The sequence below is a fragment of the Pholis gunnellus genome (genome assembly GCF_910591455.1).
Source record: "Pholis gunnellus genome assembly, chromosome: 2".
NCBI lineage: Eukaryota > Metazoa > Chordata > Actinopteri > Perciformes > Pholidae > Pholis > Pholis gunnellus.
This window is the reverse complement of record NC_136536.1, coordinates 23671797-23685274: the sequence shown is the minus strand read 5'-3', so window position 1 is coordinate 23685274 and position 13478 is coordinate 23671797. Positions and strand designations below refer to the sequence as shown.

General features: G+C 42.6%; 1 protein-coding gene across 2 annotated transcripts in view; it reads right to left on the bottom strand.

The window, feature by feature from the left end:
- Positions 1–13478, bottom strand: part of LOC306706195 (copine-9-like) — a gene marked incomplete at both ends in the record, with an annotated part of 88542 nt that overhangs the window by 59034 nt on the left and 16030 nt on the right. For both annotated transcript variants that reach the window (XM_079173155.1, XM_079173156.1), the window contains 3 exons: positions 902–941; positions 2762–2865; positions 5479–5525. In XM_079173155.1, coding sequence (XP_079029281.1) covers positions 902–941; positions 2762–2865; positions 5479–5525 — 191 coding nt within the window. The remainder of the gene's footprint in view (positions 1–901; positions 942–2761; positions 2866–5478; positions 5526–13478) is intronic.

Sequence of the window (13478 nt, the reverse complement as noted above, 5' to 3'; positions counted from 1 at the left end):
AGCACGCATTAAGCCAACTAGGTCAAGCCCAGGAAGTCCTGGTGGGGTTCGTTATTCAGGTTGCTTGTTGACTGATTGTTCTTAAAAAGCACCAGACTGTGCATAAGGTAAGTCCTCACGGTCAGAAAGGAACTTCAACCAGCATTTTTTCATTGAACAACAGAGTTGGAAGACAACCGCACAGCGCTACAGAGGAAAAACACATAGCAGCATAAAAAAAGACAGAGATGACACAACACAATTTCGCTCAGGGGGCAGAGAGCAGGTGTGGGCGTGAGTCCCACAAAGCCGAATATGTTTGTGGCTGCTGTTAATGTCCCGACGTGCACAATCTGCCGCGGTCCCGAACAACGGCAGCAGCGGCTTTCACTTTGAAGTTGTGTTCTGAAAGTCGCTGTACCTGAGCGAGCGATGAAACGCAGACAAAAACAAATGAAGAACAAGAGTACGTGGGAAGCTTTCCGCTGGTGTTTTGTCCTTGATGAAATGAAAGAATGGGAGGAAAAGATATGATGAAATTAAAGTGAATGATAGAAAAGACTCTTCTGGGGACTCTGGAATGTATTGGAAAATAAAAAAAGGAAGATGAATGAAGGATAGGCAATTATAATACCAGGACTCATAAGGATAACGCTATCTGCATACACCACTCACCTTCTGCTCTCCCACATGAGTTGATTTGTTGAGAAGGAAAAAAAAAGCTTAGTCACAAGATGGATTTGAATTATAGGCCCTCTAAACACCAAATAGATTTATTCATGCCAAATCATCATCAGCCGCTGACCTCATTCACTGTGTATTAGCTTTAGCGGTGTGAGTAACGCTGAATACAATGCGATACATTTGGAGGGCTGACAGAAGTTCAACGCTGAGTAATTTGAGTTTGACAAATTGTGCTTACGTGTTTGGATATGTTGCAGCTTCTGGAGTCCACATTGTATCTGCGGGGGGGAAATAGGACGATAAGATTGGAAGAACTTGTGACTTTGCATTATAAAGGATTTTGTACAGATTCACTGGTATTAGTCTTGAAAAAAACTGAACCTTTTACTTCCAAAAGCAACAATTCCATTGATTCATTTTTTTTTGTTGGGCAATAACACATTACATAGTCAAAACGTTTTATCTATTTTGCCCTTTCTAATCCAAGTATCTATTACCTCAACATGGGTGATCAGTATATTTGCTGACTTAGTTTCAAGGGCGAGCTAATGTGGTCTCTGTATGGAGCGCTCCACCTGGTCCCGCCCAGCTGTGCTGTGACTGGCTGGTAATACGATGCTGTGATTGATGGATTATCTGGCAATAGAAATGTGCGTGTCTACATATAAATATTTCACGGAAAATGAGCAAGACATAGTTGTTCTGTGCTTTCCTACTCTGTGATAAGAGGAGGTGGCTAAAGCATTCATTTGTTTGATTTTGTATCATTTGGCTAGTTAGCTAGCTATTGGCTAATTGCACTTTCATAACCCTTTCTGCCAGAAATCTCTGAGGTAGGCCACTTGGTTAGTTTACATTTAAAAAATCATGGTTCTGTTTAAAATAATCCTTTTCTGGCAAAAAGCCCTAAAATCAACCAATCTTCCATGTGCAAAATGAGCGGAACAGTCTACTGAGCTAACAAGTAGCCAATCACAGCCCAGTAGGGCGGGAAAAAAATGACCCCTCATTATGTTCGGTGAAGAGACTGGTGCAGAGTCAAAAAATAGAATGTATCCAACTAGTGATAAGTTTGTTTTCCTACGATGGCTAAGTTATGACCTGCCCTACTCGGCCTCTTATTGGCTAACGCTGCATTTACACCAAATCGGGCGTCGTGGCGAATAGGGCAAGGTTGTGCGGTGGCATGGGAGCATCACTTATGGCCCGTTAACAGCGACTGCACGTCATTTTACGTCTTTAGTTCCCTCACAGCTGTGTTGTACAGATCTGGATCGCCTGTCACGTGATTGGCCACTGCAGGCATTTCTCCAAAAGTTTATTCTGTTTCAACTTTTCGCTACAAGTGCTGTGAAAATGTTTAACTAATAGATATCACCATGAAACCTCCCCTGTTGATTTCATTCATTAAGACAGTTATCTAATAAATTGGCCAATGGATGACAAATGATGAGGCCTGGTGTCTCATCTCAAAAGACCCAAGAATAAAAGAAAATCTGAAAGTATATTGAAATTCTCCTGTAGTATCTGGGTTATTTCATAGAGCCTATTTTATAAAAAAAATAGGAAATTATCCTGCAAAGCAGTTTTAAATTATGTATACAACACCAGCATAATGGGGTCACCACAAACAATGTTCCTGTTCCTGGAACAGACTATACAAGCTTCTGACACACAGACCCCACTGAGCAATAAAAATATATTTCAGTGCCTTGATTACAGCTACAGAGCCATTTAAGTGATATCTCCGTGTTATTGATTAAGGATAACGGGTGTGCAGACACTTATTTAATCAGTGGGGCAATCACGCAACCTTGGCAAGTGACCTTCTTTTTTTAAACATCCTTTCATGATTGGACATCCCAGCATTTAATCTAATCTGTGATTAGTCTGATCACTTATCCTGATCGGGCAAAATTTGCTTTTCACCAACGGAAGACCTGCAGAGAGAGAAATTATTCAAATGCAATCAAAGGCGTTGCTATTTTTGGGTGGTTACTATGAATCCATAGCACAGCAGAATGTATCCAAATTGAAAATGAAATGAGTCGAGAGTCATTCAGATAAGAGTTAATGAAATGCTGTCAAGAATACTTACACATCAAACCGTAGATTTTGTTTCTCTTCAAAGAAGAAATCCAGGACAAACTTTCTGACGAAATCCGGATTCCGAGTGTTATCGATTACCTCTGTCCTGCCAAACTACAAAAGCAGAGTGATAACTGGTGGTAATAGCAGCATTGATTCACGAGTCAATGCATGTTATTAAGCTCCCATCAAGAAAAATACAGAAAGATGTGAATAAAATTACCCGTATTACCATCGGACCATTTCAGGATTTGGAATCGATAAACATACATTTATTTTCTTAAGAATACGACCACACAGTATCACACTGAGCTTCATTGTGCTGTGTGCTAACTCCTTTGTCCCGAGAGAAATCAGAGAGCTAAATTATAGCTACACTTGACTCAGGTCTCCACCCTGGGAGCCCACAGAGTCCGTCTCTCCATCGCCCTGACAATCACACCAGTAACCCCCCCCCCCCCCCCCCCCCCCCACCCGGTGGACTGGAAGCCTCACCTTCAACAGCACCGTGTAATGAGCTATTGATCTTGGCGCTGCCAATACCTCAACTCACATCTTTAGTGCCCAGCGCACATAATCCGGCCTATCAACCGCGACCCCGAGCCCAGCCATTACCAAGGCCACGTAAGGGACCGCCGAGCCGACCAGGCGTATCGACCCGACGGGAAAACTCCATGATATTTCCCCTTTGTGTTTCTATTTTCGTGGCAGGGGACCTTTGGTTCATAATCCCAGTCAGGCTTGATTGGTTAATAGGTGCTGGGGCTTGTGTGAAGGTTAGGGAATTGCTTTGTAACTGGAAAGGCAATCATTGGGTTCAGCAAAGGCTATATACATAGCTCTATCAAATGAGTCTGTTAATACCCTGTATTTCTTTCAACTATCTCTAATCTGCTCCTTTGATTTGCTGTTCTTCAGCTAACCTCTGAGGAGAAACATTTAAATAACAACAGGAGCAGTGCACAAAAGGAGGATTTGTGATTTAATTTTTTTGTGCACAGTTGTTGTGTGTTGACTGGTAAAAGACTTTCATTCTTAGTGTTCGGGTAAATAAAATGGAGTTTATGCAGACCACAATACAATAGTTGCTGAGGAAATCTGCAGGCCTGGCAACCAGGTGTGTCGTACAGCTTATTTACGAGGTTGTGCAGTTAAAAGTATTGCCGCCTTATAATATCAATGATGCATGGTATAGTAATTAGATAGCAAGATGTTTGGCTCTAGAAGCCTGGTGACATGGGGACTATTTGTGAACTGCTCAACTGGAGAGCTAACCGTTAACACGCTAGCCAGCCCAGATATGCTAACAGTCACAATAGCTCCCCCTAGCTTCTTTCGTTTTTCTCTGTACTGCGACGTAACTGATGGGATCTTGTTCTGGGGATTGTAAATTGTTTGATTCAGTAAAAGGTGCTAACAGTCATTTAGCATGTCTGAACCTTCGACTCTCCTGTCTCAGAAGTGTTCACAAATCATTTGATTTATACTCTGACAGAGGGGGTCGAAGGTCAGCAGTATCGAGTTCGATCGGTTTGCAATCGAATGATAACGCAAATTGAAAATTCTAAGTTGTTGTCTGTAGTCCCCCATGGGCCACCACGGATGATTTGTGGGCGCCAGTGAGTGGAGGATCAGATCCATTGGCTGGGAAGAAAAGAATGTCCTGTGATCAGTAAATAAATGAGTGCACAACATCATGCAGCTGGGACAGCCATAAAAGAAGCACACAATTACAAAAACCTCCCGCAAAAAAGAATCACTCCACAATGGAGGATGGAAGATGAACTAGCTGGAGACATCATGTTGGGATAGAGCAATTTGATAAAACAAATGATACTAGCGCCGATTGATTTATTTTTTGAATGCAAATGCACGATTTGTCCCTTTAAGGACAAAATTTAATTTACAAATGACATACAGAGTATTGCCATGGTGCTAAAAAACAACAACATTCAAGCATTATTATCTGCTCACGGCGTGCACGACTGACAGCGCGATGTTTACTGTGCTGATTGCTGTGCAATTCATGTCGTGTTTTATGACAAAGCCCCGCCACGAGGAATCAAAAAGGTGTGAGGTGTCTCGAAGTGAGGGGATCAGCCACGACAAAGCTCGCACCGACACATCAGTGTTGACTTTGAATTTGCAAATGGGTAAATACACAGACTAAAGACAGAATGTCATAGATGAGAGGGGAAATGAGGCTAAGAGATGATGTGGAAATCTGTGCTGGGGAGCAGCATTGAAAATAGAAAGTCACCTTTCCCCATCTTAAAAAAAAAGAAAAGAGTGTCAGAGAGACGAGACGGAAAGAAGTCGTAGGAGCAGATGGTGCATATTTGATGAGACCGAAAAAGAGATCGCAATGATATGAATTACTTTTGTCAAGCATCAGAAACTTGAATTAATGAGATCCTTTTTTAACTATTTATTCCTTAACCTTTACTATTAATTCATCAGTTTGGGTCAGGTATATTCCATCTTCTTTATACAGTGGTTACACTCCTGTGGGCAAGCGAAGAGGTTGACACTTTCAATTTTCTTGCCTCTGGACTTTATCTTAATAACCCTCCTGCCCCCTCCTCTCTAATACCTGACTGAAGGTAACTAACATCAAGAAATACTCTTAAAATGTATCATTTAGCATTCCTAAAAGAAGAAAAAACACACACATATATGGCAGACTGGTAGACATATATATTGGTTGCTAAAGGTTACTCAACTTACCTCTCTCCACTCTTTGGTTCCCACGGCCTGCAAATACAACACGACCACTGGAAGGAAGAAAAAGGAAGACGGGGAAGATTGAGGAAAATAGGAAGATAAAAAAATGACGACATTCAATTTTAATGATTGGTCTGATGGTTTGTTGACACCATTGTTTGTTGACACAATTCAAACGTGATCAAAAAAATTATGAGTCTCTCGCCATTCACTATAGAACATATTTTTTCTGAAATAAAGTTCCATGGGGGACAATAGAAGGGGATGGGACATCGCTTCACTCTAAGCCTAAGATAAAGTTAAAGTGTGGGTCCCCTGACCAGTCATTAATTGTGCTTTACTGTTTACAAAGTCCTGCCGTTGTTTGTTCACTATACCGACCATTGGTCTTCTGAGGACAAGTTTGAATTTGAATACAACTACATAAGTAGGCAGTGCAATTACAACCCACAAATTCATCATGTTGTCATGTTTGGATATATAAGTTCTTGCACACGCAAGCAAACAACACTCACTAAAGACTCTTATGGGATGTATTAATAATTGGCCGAGTGTTGCTGTTTGTGTCTAGACCGGCACCATCAGCCACTGTGCGCCTCTGTGAAGTTTGGACATTAGCTCTAACGAACTTCAGACTGTCTGGACCGGCAGACAATTAAAAGCGCATTTTCCCTCCTAATGAGCAATTAACAGAGGGGGAGATAACAGAGAAAGGGCAGCAGGCAGCAAACCTTTTGGGCATTGCGTCTTTAGAGGAAAACAATCTTCACTTTGTCAGATTGTTAACCATACGGGCAAGACTTACAGTGCCGCTTAAAAGGGTATTACAAGTTAATCAGTTTGTGAATAACATGTTAGCCTTTCAATTAGGTTACACTACAGGAAACAATAAAGGCAAACACACTCCTGGGATTAAATCTGTTTGCCTCAAGGTCACACCCAAATACTCTCTCTGGCCCAACAGCTGAATTAGACTATGTCTCTTTATCAGACATCAAAGTCACAGCACCTTGATGTTTCCCCAAGGTTGCAGAGTAACAGCGCCACAGACCGACAGTGGGCCCAGACTAATCCGCGGCGTCGGCCGTGTCCTGAGAACCTGACTGATTGCCTGCTTTATGGGAAGTGACTGAGAAAGGAAAGAGCCCATCTGGTCGGCCACGGAGCGGCCGAAGCACAATGCAATTCGTTGTCTCTCCAACTCCAACTCCTGACAGCAGTCGGACGGGCACCCAGGCAACTCTGAACACGAATGAATCGGAAGTGAGCTCAAATTATATTACGTTCTCACATGGATCCGCAGTGTAACAGCATACAGTAAATAAGTAAGTTCTGATGTGACAGAAAAAAAGATGTACCTCCTGCAAACACAAGCAGGGTCGTGCACAGACATTTTGAGGTGCACTGGGGGCATTTTGTTTTAAAAAAGGTTTCCCCCCACATGGGCAACATTATATGATTAGCAAAAACGCTACTTGCTTCCAGTTAAATATCAAAATATCAAAAAACTTTCCAATTACTATATGAATACGGTGTCTTTTTGAAAAACAACTACTTGGTTAGGTTTAGGCAACAAAGGTATTTGGTTAGGTTTCGGAAAAGTATGTTTGTTATGTAACTGCATGTTCGTAAAGTACGCAATTTATATAAGTTTATAAAAAAAAAATAAGTCAATGTTGACTTGGTTTCACACGACAAGGACAGCAGTCTACTGCGTGAAAGGCCTTTTTTTATTTAACCCGTTCAACCCAAAAATTCCAGCCAACCCCTGAGCAGACTTTTCTTTGTACTACGTCTGTTGCTCTGACCGTCTAATAAAGATACAGATGGTTTACATTTGATGTAGTAGAAAGCCTCATACAAATACCAAAGGGTGCCTGGGTATCCGACGCAGAGGTTTGCTGACAAAGCGGCGTTTTTTGACGAGTTGGGAGTGAGGACAGGTTGCCTAAAGCTAGCGCTAGCAAGAATTTCCCAGGCAAGCATTACTATGAGACTATTTGTAATTTTCACAAGTCAGTCATGTATACCTGCCAACAATCCAACAATTTAATGCAAAATATGCTATTCTAATATCCTTCACCAATTTTGCATAAAACCACAAATAAAACCACAAAAGAAGAAAATACTTTCCGAAAGATGTGTGTGTGTGTGTGTGTGTTCTGTTCCGTCTCCCTCTCACTGTGGTGTGACAAGAGTACAACCAATGTTTGTTGTTGCTTGGAGGCATCGAAAAAGAAAATGGATTCTATTCTGCCTACTTCGGCCTGTCTTGTCAAACACACAAGAAGATGCTGCCTCTGTAGCTGTTGGATGCTCAGTCGCCTGACGTTATCGTCTGAACAACAGAATTGCATTTGGTGTAACGGTGGGGTAATAATCAGAAATAAGGGCAGCAGAACAAGAGACAACGACAATCATTTTGTTAATAATAAGAAAAGGTGCACTCAATACAGCGCAGAGCTCTACAACAACCACAGTTGTCCTGTAACTGAGCACCCAACATTATGCAGCCGAGGTGCACACTCACACATGCGAGCAATCGCATGGTTCTCCTGGCAGAGATTATAATTGCAATAATCTGATCATTTATATTAATAAACTTAGTCCACTTCAACTATTAGTGTGCAAGTTTTCACATCTAATTAATATTTTCAACAGACTGCAATGTAATCTCCAGCATGCACACATGTGCAAGCACACGAAGAGGCATTTCAATCCCGTCTGCATTAAACTGCCCGTCCCATCACTGAAAGTGGCAGAGTGCACTTTCGGACTCATCAGGCTAATGCCGAACGAGCTGACAGCAACAGTCACCTGTGTGACGTTGGGGTTTTTTTGCCGACTGGGGATTTCTGGCAGCTTGCCTCTTGGATTTGCACTGCAGGAGAATAATATAATCAGAGAGTAGGCAGACATAGACAGGATACCACAGGTTTACTTACAGGCTGGGGGGCACAAGCTGCCCGCCGTGAGGTGAAACAGAGAGGGGACAGGATGGAGAGGGAGGACTGAAAGGAGGACAGAATGGTGGGGGGGGGGGGGGCATGAAGGTAATGCGATGAGATGGATAAATGTTTGGGAAATCCACAGTCAGGCGGTGGCAGATTTCAGATGGAGAAGAACGGCTCGTCCGTCAGAAATCCCTCACACAAACACCTCTCACGCAGCAGTTGTAGGTGAGGCGGAGTGGGCACACAAACCCCCGCTGATCTATTGATCTGCTGCCAAGAGAGGGATAAAGCCAGAGAGCCCCAAAACCCGTCGAGGCCAATTCTTAAACCTCAGCTGAGCAGCTATAACAAAGCTGCTCAGCTGGAAGCAAATATATGGAGAGAACCAGAAGGGTTTAGTTTTTTTTCTTTCTGTGAAAATCAAGCCTTCTTATCAACAAGCAACACCGCATCGATCCTGATTCTCAAAATAAAGTTCTGGTGTTGGGAAATAGTACAGCTTCAGGCCAGAAAAAAACAAAACCAAAAAACAGTAAAAGCTCCGTCGAGCCGAAGGGAAATGCAGTCGGAACATTATTCTGTGTGAGTCCATTGTTAATTAAAAGGCAGGTCTAAAATCTATCTATTATGTATTTAGGTTTTTATATAATTTTAAAGCCAGTAGAGTTCCTTATGTTCTTAAATTCATACATTTTAATTTTGGTTTGGTTTTGACAGCTTTTTGGCAGCTTTTTTCAAAATTAGTTTTACCCAAGCCCTTTCTTAAATCCTTTTCCGATGGCAGTTTCTGGATATTCTACACATGAGACCCTTAGCCCCCCTCATCAGGAAGCCTAATCATCCATAGTCAGTGTATACAGTGAGTAGACGGCGGTCGGCACTTTCCCCATTTGGAGAAGCAGACAGGAGTACCGGCATGGGAGCTTAGCAATGTGCTTGCCACGTTAGTTCGGATCAGTCGGTCAAACAATGGTAGCGGTAGACCAGCAACTCCCTTGTCCTGCGAGGTGAAATTACTGTTTTTGTCGAAAGGAGTCTGCTGGCTTTGGAGAGGAGAGGGATATAACCGCTTCAGTTCCCTGTCGTAATTGGCCAGGTAAAGCAGGGAAAATGTTCTAAATAGAGCGTACACTTTTCTTTCAGTGGGCTACATTGCTTAGGTTATTTGCACGCTAATGATTGAGTTGGGCTTCTCCATTTGAAAAACCCAGAACAGAACACAGATGGAGTCGACCTTTAAGATGAGAGCAACATTTTGATGCAACATACTGATGCCTCTATGTGACCAACACAAGTAAACGAGACCATCAGCTTGGAGACTGTATATTTCTATACTGTATAATTTGTTGTCATTAATACTTGTCATCGGTGCCACCGGGTTAGATTCAGGGAAGACTTCAGCGAGGCCTCCTGCATGCGACCAGCCCAGATATGGAGTCGCTGCGGTTGGAAGCTTCACCGCGCTGCTGTGCTGGGAGCCGACGCATGACACCACTGCTGCTGGAGGCCCAGGCCCTACTGCCAGGCCCGCCGGAGGGAAGGGAGGTCGCAGACAGTCGGACGCCTGCTGCAGTAAAATGAGGTTTTCTAAAGGGACTCTGATGCTCGGAATTGCTACCACTTTCGTCCACAGAGACCGCCAAAATCAACACTAAATAAAAGTTCCTTGAAGTAACTTAAGTACAGAGCTGGCGCTGGGAGACGTTTAGCCTAGCTTAGCGTAAAGACTGGAAGCAGGGCAAACAGCTAGCATGGCTCTTTGTCTGTGGTGACTGTGGCTCAGTGGTAGAGCAGGGTTGTCCTTCAATCAGAGGATCGGCGGTCCAATCCCTGGCTCTGCTAGTCCATGTTGATGTGTACTTGGATAAGACACTGAACCAAATTGTGTAAGAGGTTAGTTAGAGTCCTTATGGGCAGGTGGCGCCTTGCATGGTAGCACCCTGTCATCAGTGAATATGAATGGGTGTGAATAGGTGAACGATGACATGTTGTGGTAAAACGCTTAGAGTGCTCTGAAGACTAGAAAAGTGCGACTACAAGTACAAGTCCATTTACCATTAATATTTTTCCAAAGTTCATGAATCTATCTCAAAAGATCATTAATACATTGTCTTTTTTTTACTGTTTTAATCAGTAAAAACAAAAAAATGCCACTGTTCTCTTGTACCTATTTCTTGCGTTTAACTAGTTGGTTCCATCTCCGTGTTTAACACAAGGGCATCAAAAGAAACAATTAGCAAAAAGCGAACTGCAGCACCTGCTTTTATTTCACACATTTGTTCATCATCATTTGGTTGTTTGTGAAGGGGTTCAAGCTGAAACAGGTACAGTACATTTAAATTTAGCTAAGCATTTAACAGCTGAATGTTGCTTTGTCATATCGCTGTTATGTTTATATGGACACATTCCTTACCTAGAAGGGACATGTTTTGAAATGAATATGGCTGCTAAATGCCTCGGGTGTGAGACGGACGACCATGGACGTCTGAATCAACGGGGGGCTGCTCACTCTTTCCTCAGATCTCCTCAGGAGGCCTCGAGGGTAATTAGAGACCAGTGACCTTTATCGAGACGGTATGACTCGAGCCTTGCCTTCATTCTCCTCCACCACTGAGCCATAATCAAATTATAATTGACCTTGCTTGTTGAAGTGGAACTTGTCAACATAACGTGTATACAATGCATGAGGAAGTGTTATGAAGGGAAAATATTGTCATCTGGTGCCGTGACAGAAATTCTGCCTTACCAACTGTTCAAAAGCAATTTTCACAAATTTCATACTCAAATACTTAACAGCCGTACCGCAAACGTGATAACAAAGACTTTGTGTGTCACATAAAAGCAGTATAAATCATGTAGTTCATGTATCAGAATATGGTCTTCCAAGGTGAGTCATTGTAAAACCACAGCAGGACAAGGAACAAACTCAGACCTGCTGTGCTATAACTAATAATATACTATAACTCCTACCTGCTAGTGAGTCACAATCCTAAAGCAGATGAAATGTGCAGGAAGCATCACGCAGTGTAGTAAATTTAACTAACGTGACTCGGCAATGGGAAAAAACTAATAATCCTGTTTGATTTTATACACTTTTAATTGCAATTAATCTGAACTACTCCCGGACCGGTGGGAGTGGGAAGGCCGTCCTCTCCGATACAGATTTCTAATGGAGTGAGACGCTCATGCATGTGGATGAAACCTGCCAGCACTCCACTGGTAAATGATGTTACATAAGAAACGTGGGATGTTTCATATGGGAGCCTGATGGAGGTTTAGATGGTGGTTGGATAGAAACACAAGTGGTGCGTAGCTCCGGGAGCTGCACACGGAGCACATGGAGCGGCTGTAAGATCGCCTCAGTGTTCTCTCTCGCGCTTTCGAGTTTTAACGAGCCAATGTCAGTGAAATCATTTTATTTTAGTAGCAATTCAGATCTGAAATTATATCAATGTGATATAATAGGAGCCGGAAAAGACGCTTTTTGAAGTGCAAAAGGGTGGATTCAGTGAGAGGAAAACAAAAGAAGAAGTACATCTATAAAGGGTTGGGAACGGGAAGGAAAGTATCTCATGAATTCCATTATTTTAATCTGGCTCCCAAAGAATGAATCAGATGAGTTTGTCTCTGACCGAATGATAGAACTTTTTGTCCTCCTCTTGCCAGCCCATAATCTCAATTCTTCAGTTGAAATGGAGAGGACTTTTACTGGCATCAGAGCCGTTTGCGTCTCTCCAAGGACGACATCATTGTGTCTGAGGTCACGCATGCCTAGAATATGTTAGAACCCGGCCCGAGCCTGGACTGAATACGACAGCGTGAGTACATCCAGCCGACTAACGGCAAGTCAGAGCACGGTGTATGAGAGGGGCTTTGTTTAAAAAACCATCATTTAAAAAACAAGTGACACCTGCTGTTGCCAAGGCATGTTTAGTCATATTATTAAGTTGAGCTGTATAAAGAGTTAACAAACCCTTTCTTAGCATTCGTTATGAGTTCTGTTTCCACTCTTTTTTTCCCCTTTGTTTTGGTCTCAATTAAAGGAAATATCCGTCTCTTTAAAAAAAAGGACTTTCACCCAAGAGCCTGGTGTTGGTGTCAAAAGTCAACATTGATTTATTTTTAAGTACGTAGAATTCTTAAGAAGTTACGTAACAAACTTTATACAAACCTAAAACATATTTTCTTTCCGAAACCTAACCAAGTAGTTGCGTTGCCTAAACCTTACACTGTTGCCATTGTTGTGGCATGTTATGTAAGATATAAAGCCCTTTTGGTTCCGGACAAGCGTTACCTGGGGACCTCTTGTAATTATAATAATTAGGGAGGTCGTCTGTGATCTTGATCCCGTGCGCATATGCCATGTCTGTAATCTGTCAAGTAAAAATGTCACAGCGAATCACGTTGTTTCCTTTCTAGCTGCTTACGATCCCAGCAGCATATATGAATTAGGTAAGACAGCTTCTATGTTGCCTAAGTGGGGGGTGAGTAGGGTAAGAAGATGAGAACAGTGAGACAACCAAAACAGTGAAGCCAAACCAAAACCAATAAACAAAATGAAAAGCTTCAAGAAGCTAAAACTCGGCTTGGAGTTCTCTCTGGAGCTCTCTGTTGGTTTGTAACAACAAGGGGACCTCTTTCACATTACACAAAGTAAATCAAGCCAATGTTGTCACGATTAGGCTTTGCCTCTCAGCCACTCTCCACCTGCCCCTGATCAGCTAATCAAGCACTCCCTCCTCATTAGCACAACTCCTGTCCCTCACCTGTTCTAGTCACTATTTAGACATTACATTACAATTCATTTAGCTGACGCTTTTATCCAAAGCGACTTACATTTTAGATGCTATCATACCATAGGCGCAGCTACGGGAGCAATTTTCGGGGTTGTGTCTTGCTCAAGGACACATCGACTTGCAACTAGTGGTGCCGCAGCCAGGGTTTGAACCACCAACCACCCCAGTCACACACTCACTCACTGCCAGATCCTTGTCATGTCTACCCGCCCGTTCAGCTTGTCCTGTTCCCGGTTTCCCTGTCTGCCTGCCC